Here is an 8,861-nt window from a genome sequence, read left to right on the forward strand (position 1 = left end):
TTTACACATACATACACACACACACACACACACACACACACACACTCTCAAACACACACCCCTATCTCCAACACCAGCAGGATGAGGATTCTGTCTTCAACTTGCTTCCAAGAAATAAGCAGGTGTTCTCAGGGACAAAGGGCCTCAGTGCTTAGTGGACAGGACAGCATCAGGCTGGAGAGGATAACAGTAAGGCTCAGGATGGCCAAGCCAGAAATGTAGCCTAGGAAGGACAGCCACAGGCAGGAGAGCAGGGTTTGCCTGAGGACAATACTGCCAACAGTAACGGCCAGCAGCCACCATGCAACTGCAATGGAGAGAGGCAGGGCAGAATTCCAGAAGGGACATCTGGCCTCAGGGAAGTGAGCCTGCAGGGCAGTCTTGGTGCCTTAGCCTATGGTTCAATCAGGCTTTGCAAAGACTCTCTCGGTTTTCTTTTCTCAGCTCCCTTCCCCCATGTGACCTCTGCTTTGGGTACACATACTCACGTGGCAAGCAAAGAACATCGGGCTAGGAGTTAGCTGATGAGAACTCTTGCCCCAGCTCTGATATCGAACTGTTATAGAACCTTGGCCAAGTCACTTAACTTCCCAGATTGGCCTGGGGCTGATGAAGAGAAAGAATCATTAGTAAAAAAAAAATCATGGAAGCCCAAAGCATAAGAGGCCAAGGGGGAAGATAAAATACTCTAACCTCAAGCCTGGAAAGTCTCTTTAAGCTAAAAGAGTTTCAGGAAAATGTAACATTAATCCATACATTTTATATTTAAGTTCATGAGTCATATCCACATTATGTCCCTGGTAAAAATTCTGAAAGGCCACAGCAAAAAGCAGAAAAGGGTCACCTCCATAGGGGTGTCCGTCTATGGGCCCATGTTTGCTTTCCAACCCCCAAAAGAAACACCTGACCCAGAACCCTCTGGGAAAATCAGCCTTTGATTCAAAGAGATGCTTGTTCAGTGATGATTATTACAGCCCTAACCATACCATCAGCCCCCCGGGAAGTCTAAGGGAGGAAGGCAGCCAGAAGGAGAGAACCTTCCTCTCGCCAGGAATTAACTAGCTCCAAGCAGGAGATGGGTGACTTGGTGCCACAGGGGGAAAGATAATTTAGCCATTGTGTTCACGATGAGCATTCCCATTCACTCGTGGAAGCCCTTCAGTGTCACTGGTGCCTGGAACCAAATGTAATCCTCCCAGGCTGTAGCTGGGATGGCGGGTCGGCCACAGGACAGGGTCACAGTCAATTTGTGGCCCCGGCTGGGCACTCTGTAGTTGAGCTTGGGTCGAAACCAGTCTTCTCCACAGTCGCGGTGACCCTGTGCCATGACAATGGTGCCCATGAGTGGAGGAACCTGCAGCTCACTGAAGGCATCAGCCATGAAAATGGCTCGGAAGAGGCGGCGCAAACAAGCTGCTGTGCTCAGGCTCGGGTCCATGCTGTTGGGGACCAAGCGGGACAAGTCAAGCTCATAGAACTCCTTGGGACTGAGGGCATTGCCCCCAAGGAGGATCAGCACTCGTGGTACTAGTGTCCTGGCAAAGAGACCCTCCAGGTGGCTGAGGACGCTCTCCAGTTCTGCCAGGGTTTGTTGGCATTTCCTGCTGCTCACCTCGGCAGTGGCCCGAGGTTTCTTCTTCGCCACTTCCTCTGCCTGTGAGGACAAAGAATGGTGACAGAGAAGTTCTGCAAGGTAGGGGAAAGCTAATGACCTTTGAAGAACCCTCTGGGATGGAGCAGACTTATGGGACTGGATTTCCAGTTCAGTGAACTGCCACAGGCAAGACACTGGGTTTTATCAGAGGGTAATGTATCAAAAAGGAAACTATGTTCTTTGTACAAAATCATAATTCTTCCACACTTAGAACAGCAAAGACAGTGTTCTGAAGCAGGAGGCATCCAGAAATTAGCAACTAAAATACTCAAGGAGATGTGGTGGCACGGTAGGTGGCAAATTTTTGCTGTGCTGAGAGCGATAACAAGACTGAGGATTATTTGGTCTAATAAATTCTGGAGTTCATCCTCCAGTTAAACATGGCAAATGGAAGGAAGGGAGGGATGGAGGGAGGGAGGGAGGAAGGAAGGAAGGCAGGAAGGAAAGAGGGAATGGAGGGAGACAGGAAGGGAGGGAAGGAGGGGAGAGAAAGAAGACTCCCAAGGGCAAAAAGAACTGGAAGGGACTTCCCTGGTGGCACAGTGGTTAAGAATCCGCCTGCCAACACAGGGGACACGGGTTCAAGCCCTGGCCCAGGAAGATCCCACATGCTGCGGTGCAACTAAGCCTGTGCGCCACAACTACTGGGCCTGCACTCTAGAGCCCAAAGCCACAACTACTGAGACCACGTGCCACAACTACTGAAGTCTTCACGCCTAGAGCCCGTGCTCCGCAAAAAGAGAAGCCACTGCAATGAGAAGCCCGCGCACCGCAACAAAGAGCAGCCCCCACTCGCTGCAACTAGAGAAAGCCGGCGCACAGCAACAAAGACTCAACACAGCCAAAAATAAATAAATAAATAAATTGCAAAAAAAAAGAACTGGAAAATAGACAACAGTGTCCAAAGGCAACAACAAATTTCTGGAAGAGAGAAAGCAGACGAAAGAGTTCGAAAGAGCTGAATACCAAGTACTGACAGAGGGGACTCCCCTGAGAAGTTTGAAATGATTCACAATGCAGAAGCCCATAAAGGCCCAGGAATTGTCCACTTAAGCACCACAGAAGACAAAAGTGAACACATGGGGACTGAGGGAACACCTGTGCAAGGACCCTTAGATCACCTGCCAATTTCCTCCACCCAGACAGAATGTTTTGGAAGTCCTCTTTCTCTCTTTCTTTCCTTCCTTCCTATTTCTCTCATTTAGTAGTATTTCAGATGGGAGCACAGATAAGCATGTGTTCAATTTGCCATGCTTAACTGGAAGACCACTCCAGAATCACCTTTATTAGACCAATCTTCTTTCCTGTTATCACTACCATTACTTTCTCACCCAATATCCTTCAAGGCTATCAGCTAGCTCAGAGGCCCAGCCATGCACACAGAACTTTCAATGACTTATTCTTAAATATTTATCAGACACCAAATAAAAGCCTCTAACATGAAAGAGACAAAAACAAATAAATAGGAAAAGGAATCTGGAAGAAACGGAGACACTGCAAGCGACAGAGAAAAGCTTCAAAAATACAATAATTAACATCCACAGGTAAGAGAAGTTCATACAGACAGGAAACAACAGGATGCAATTTAAAAGGAACATGTAAAAATCAAGAAAAAGCTCTTAAGACTATGACTGCCAAAAAAGAAAAAAAACTGATATAAGTGTTAGAATATAAACTCAAGGAACTTTATATAAATTTATATAAACATAATATAAACCCACAGAAAATATAACATAGAAACAAAGAGATGAGGATATGGACAGAAAAGACACTAAAATTAAAGGATCAGGGCTTCCCTGGTGGCGCAGTGGTTGAGAGTCCGCCTGCCGATGCAGGGGACACGGGTTCGTGCCCCGGTCCGGGAAGATCCCACATGCCGCGGAGTGGCTGGGCCCGTGAGCCATGGCCGCTGAGCCTGTGCGTCCGGAGCCTGTGCTCCGCAACGGGAGAGGCCACAACAGTCAGAGGCCCGCACACCGCAAAAAAAAAAAAAAAAAGACCAGAGTGGGTAGAAAGGGACAGAAGCCATAGGGCTGAAACATCCCTTACAGCTGCTTAGGCTGACAGGCCTGAAGATTCCTTAGACGCCCTTTTTACCTGCCCACCATCTAATAGCCACAAAGTCTCCCCACCAATTTTCTCCCAAAGCCTGTGCCCACCTGGGGAGGTTTTCGGTAGAAGTGCTTAAGCTGTTCGTAGGGCAGAGGGAGTTGCTGGCGTTGGTACATGATATGCTTCAGAAGTTCACAAGTAAACCGACAGCACCCTTCCTGGCTGACAGGCCCGGGAAACACCACTGGCACCACGCAGACTCTGGGGCGAAGGGGCTCCGAAGGGTTGGGAGGTTCCTGGGGGGAGGTGGTCTCAAGTTCTATCTGGGGGTCGTGGGTTTCCTCCGACTTCTCACACCACTCCAAATCTGGTAGGTGCACAGGGGAACAAGAGAGAAAAATGAAAAACTTAAAAGGCCAAAGCCAGTCTTCTCATTCCCTTGTGGCGACATCGGCCACCACTGCGGAGGCGACACCCCGACACATGCAGATTCCCTCCGCAAACTCCCCTGTGGGCGGTGGCGCGAAGGTTCCGGATCCCAGTTGCCTAAGGTGAAGTGACGGCGGGATTTGTGGGGAACGGGTGGAGGATTTCGGAGGCAGCGACTGGGGCTCTGCTCACAAAGTGGAGGCCCTGATCTGGGAAAACGAGTTGAGAGAAAGTGTAGTCAAGCAGGGCCCAGAACCCGTCGCGAAAAGGGGGGTGAACCAATGGAATCCAGGGCCTTGGGGGCGATGGAGTCAACGGGGCCGAGTCAGAACTGGGAGGGACGCCGGGAAATGGGGACAAGGAAGACAGGCCAGAGAAGGGGCCAGGGGCTAAGTGACTGGAAGGAGCAGCGGTAGGGAGGAAACAGACTCCTCGAGCTCCGGACCCCACGCCTTACCAGAGACTGCGGCCGGGGACTGCACTTCCGGTTCTGGGGCCGCCATCATGACCTCCTCCCCACTCTCCGTGCGGTTTGAATAGGCGCCCCGCGCAGCCTCATGGGAAACCCGGCCTCCACTTCCGGTTCCGTTGCCGGAAAGCGGGCGGGGCGCCGCGTCAGTGTGGCGGAGGCTGGGCTGGGGGGGGTGGGAATTGAGCTCTGAGCTCTCCTTCTTAACACCGTCCGGCAAGTCCGCTGAGCCCTTCTCCTACAGGGAAACCATGGGTTCTCAGCCACTTAGCGCTGCCTTCCAAAGGACACCCGCCCGCATGCATCCGTTCTCTCCTGCGTTCCGTATTCGCTGCGCACCTACTTCGTGCGAGGCCCTGTCCTAGGTGCTGGAGACTCTGCAGCGAAGAAGCCAGAGGCAGGCGCTGTCCGCAAAGTGTTCAATGCCTAATAGATTCAATGCAATGTGATGAATTATATAGTAAGGCATACATGCGCAGCGGACGCGAAGAACAGGAGCGCCTAACCTAGAGGGGGTGGGAGTGAGGAGTGGTCCCGGAGGAAACTGAGACCTGTAGGATGAGTAAAGGTAAAGAGGAGGGCCTGGTGGTCCTGGAGACTGTTAGAAAGAAACAACCCCCAAACGGATTCACTTGTGCTAAATCTCACCAAGACTCATTTCCTAACCTAGTAGCAGTTTCAGCTTCTCCTGGAGTGGAATTTTAAACTAACCAGTCTGGAATTTCCTAGTCAGCGCTAGTGAGGTAATCTGCAAGATAAGTCCCCCAACATTACCCCTAATCCTTTCTTTCCTTTTGCTTACAACCTCCTTATCCTGCCCCCCCTTTCTATAAAAGTCTTGCATTTTGAACAGCCCCTCAGAGTGCCTTCGTATTTACTAGATGGGATGCTGCCTGATTCATGAACTGTTAAATAAATCCAATTAGATCTTCAAATCTTCAGTTGAACTTTGTTTTTTAACAAGACCTTGAGATACAAGAGCATCCTCTATTCAAGGAATTAAAAAGTGTTCAGCTTATGAAGAGTTAAGGCTGTGATGGACAAACAGGAGCCAGATCATGGCAAGGCTTTATAAGCCACGTTAAAGCGTTTGAACTTGATCCCGTAGGGGAGTGGGGGAACCTTTGAAAGATTTAAGTAGGGGAGTGACATAATTACATTTACATTTTATAAATTTAACTACACTGGGTCTAGATTACAGGCAGGATAAAGGAGGAGGCAGGGATACCAGTTAGAGCTAGCAACTGGAATTACCCAACGATTGGATTGGCCAAAAAGTTCGTTCGGGTTTTTTCCATAACATCTCACAGAAAAGATGGTGAAAGAGGCCTGAACTAGGGTAGTCACAGTGGGGTGGAGAGAACTGGGTGAACCCCAGAGATATTTAGGAGGTCCAATGAGCATGGTGGTTGAGCCCAGGAAGAGGAGGAGGGGTAGAGAGAGACTGTCAAGAAGACAAGCAGGTTTTTTACTTCAGCAACTCTATGACCAGTTGTGCCATTCAGTGAAGGAGGGAACACCAGAGGAGGACCAGCTTTACTGGGGTATAGGTAAGGAGAAAAGATGAGTTCAGTTTTTGTTAGGTTTGCTGTTCCATTGGACAGTGAAGAGATATTTAGGAACACCATTAGGAACAGAAATATGTATTTGAGAGTCGTCAGCATGGGAGTGGATAAGATCACCCAGGGAAGCTGTATAGAATGAAAATGAGCAAGGATCCTGAAGACACTAATGTTTAGGGGATGAGCAGAAAGAGAGAATCTGTGGAGGAGACTGAGGAGTAGCCAGAGAAGTAGAAAGAAAAATAGACAAGTATTAGGTTATAGAGGCCAAGAAAAAAGTGTGCTTCAGGAAGCAAGGACCAGAGATCAAAACATATCATAAAAGTATAATGATTAAAATACTGTGGTGTTGGCTCAGGAATAAACATAATAAAACAGAAGACAGTCCAGAAACAGATCAATGTATATGTAGATCTTAGTATATGATAAGGGTGACTTCTCAAAGCAAATAACTCGAAACAACTCCCTATCCATTCAGGAGGGGAAAAAAATCAAGTTAGTTCCTATTACACATCCTACATAAAGATACATTCCAAATCGATTAAACATCTACTGGAGAATAATCCATAATTTAGGAGTGGGGTTGGCTTAGACATGACAAAAACCAAGAAAATATAAAGGGGAATATTGCTAAGTCTAACTTTAAAACATATGTAAATGTACTATACACAAAGAATGAATGACTAATAATTACATACCAGGAAAAAAGTCTGTATGTATACATCCATTATTTACCTCACAGGCAACCACATCGTAAACACCTCATAAGCAACCCCTCCAGGAAACTAAACACATATAACACCTTCCATCTCCCAGGACCCTGATCTCCTCCTGGACAGACATCCCTGTTCAGCCTACTCCTCTGCCAGCCTTCACTCCTGTCTGTGGTAAGCCAGGTTGTTTAAGAATGGATATCAGAATGGGTTATCCCTTCCCTTCTCTTAAAAGTTCTCCACTTAGGAGACAAGGGAACTGGAAAGAATGAAGTGAAATTGTGTGTGTTGGGGTGGTTGAAAGATCTATGATGATGAGAGGACAAGTGTTATCAGGCAAGTGCAGCAGGCCCTGGTTATCAAGAGACCCCAGAGCTGGTGGTGGTGATAATGTTGGGGGAATAGTCTTAGCTCTCGCTTCCAATCCCCAACCTTCTTGAGATCTCTCACTCAGCCCCTAAGTAGCAGCTTCCCTGGTGGGGTTGTGTCCCTGGCTACGGTTGACCTCTGCAGCAAAACCTTCCTTTAGCTGAACAGGGTTGAGAAGTCACGTGTGCTTTCAGCCACTGAAGACCACATAATTGGCCAGGTCTGCTAGGCCCTTTTACAGATTTTGGTCCTTCTGCTCTCACCAGTTTGGGGAGCTATGTGTGGACAGCAACTACGTGATCAGTAACTTGCCTTTCTCCTTGTGGTCCTGGGGGGAAGCCATGGACTCCACCAAGTCTGAACCCCTGAAAGGATCACCAGAGGTAAGCCACTGTTGCTGCTTCTAGTTTTCCAAGGAAAACTGAGGTCTGGCGGGAAAGGCTGTTTTATTTCTGGGCCGGGTATGAGGATCTCGCTGTTTGTGAAGAGAGCGGAAGTGGACATACAATGGGTGAGTGGTGCATACGAGACAGCCGCGGGGCTGGGAATTGAACTCCGCGTCCTGACTCCCAGGTCAGCAACACTAACTGCTTCTCCACTCTGCCTTTCTAGTGTCTCGTACACTGGTTTATGTCACTGAATGTGTTTACTCTTTGCTGACTGCAAGAGCCCTAAAGAGCAAGAGAGACGACAGCTTGGCAAGAAAGTCAGAAGTCAGCAGTCCCCTGGGCCCTTGGCCAAGTTTCTATTCCAGGCAACTTCTCCCTCCCTCGCCTTGGTTGACGTAACCTGAGCCCCAGCCCCGCCCCAAGTAGGGGCCAGGCCCCGCCTACAGCCCTGGCGGTTTTAAAGCCAAACTCGGTTCTCCCGGATTGGTTCCGCTTCAAAACAAAGGGGAGGGGTAATACTCGCTGCGGGCCCTCGCTGCAAGGCTGGTTTATGGGCTCGGGCCTCGTGTCGGGACCACCGCGGTATCTCGGGCTGCTAAAACCAGCCCGCGGAGAGTGCCAGCCTGGTAATAAACCAGTGACTACTGTGTAAAGGTGGCATAATCATCGTAAAAATAAAAGCCGTAATTAGGCTAACCACCATCCGCCTCCGCCCTGACATTGGTCCTGACTCACCCAAACGGCACCCCGGCCGTCGAGGGAGAAACTGAGGCACGGGCGGAGCCAGTAGGCTGGAGGGACCTGTCGCCCTGAGTTCTGCAGCTCTCCAATCCAAAACCCGTTGTCTGGGATCGCGGTAAGGGGCTAAACCCAGAAGCGCCTACAAAGTTTGATTCTGATATAAGCCCCCCCGCCTCTGATGACTGCCCCACCACCAGGCCCCAGGAAAAGACCCGCTCAGCGCTTGGAGACTGGGAACCAGACTACAGCTCCCTTAGGCCTTTGCGGGCAAAGGCGCGCTCCTTGCCTACGCCCCGAAGCCACCCGCGGCTCCTTGCGCCGCGATGCCGCCCGGGAGTTGTAGGGCGGCGTCGAGCTCTTTCCAGGGAGCTCGCAGGCTTGAGGACTCTATATCCCTTGGTGCCCTGCGGCTGTTTCTGACGCGACCCGGTGGCCAGGGAAGGTGGGGGCGTGGCCTGCGCAAGGCCCCACCCAGCCCTCCTC

The 8,861-nt window shown here is 49.8% G+C and overlaps 1 protein-coding gene across 1 annotated transcript; it reads right to left on the reverse strand.

Annotated features, from left to right (window-relative positions):
• MAD2L1BP (MAD2L1 binding protein) lies at positions 1-4,672 on the reverse strand. Its single transcript, XM_029242542.1, has 3 exons — positions 4,593-4,672; positions 3,814-4,073; positions 1-1,654 (listed from the first exon to the last, which is right to left on the reverse strand). Exons 1-3 carry the CDS (start codon positions 4,639-4,641, stop codon positions 1,142-1,144), a joined length of 822 nt encoding a protein of 273 aa, XP_029098375.1. The 5' UTR covers positions 4,642-4,672; the 3' UTR covers positions 1-1,141.
• Between the last annotated feature and the right edge of the window lie 4,189 nt (positions 4,673-8,861).

This window comes from Monodon monoceros, unplaced genomic scaffold, assembly GCF_005190385.1.
Source record: "Monodon monoceros isolate NGI ecotype Baffin Bay Population unplaced genomic scaffold, NGI_Narwhal_1 Super_Scaffold_3, whole genome shotgun sequence".
Classification (NCBI taxonomy): domain Eukaryota; kingdom Metazoa; phylum Chordata; class Mammalia; order Artiodactyla; family Monodontidae; genus Monodon; species Monodon monoceros.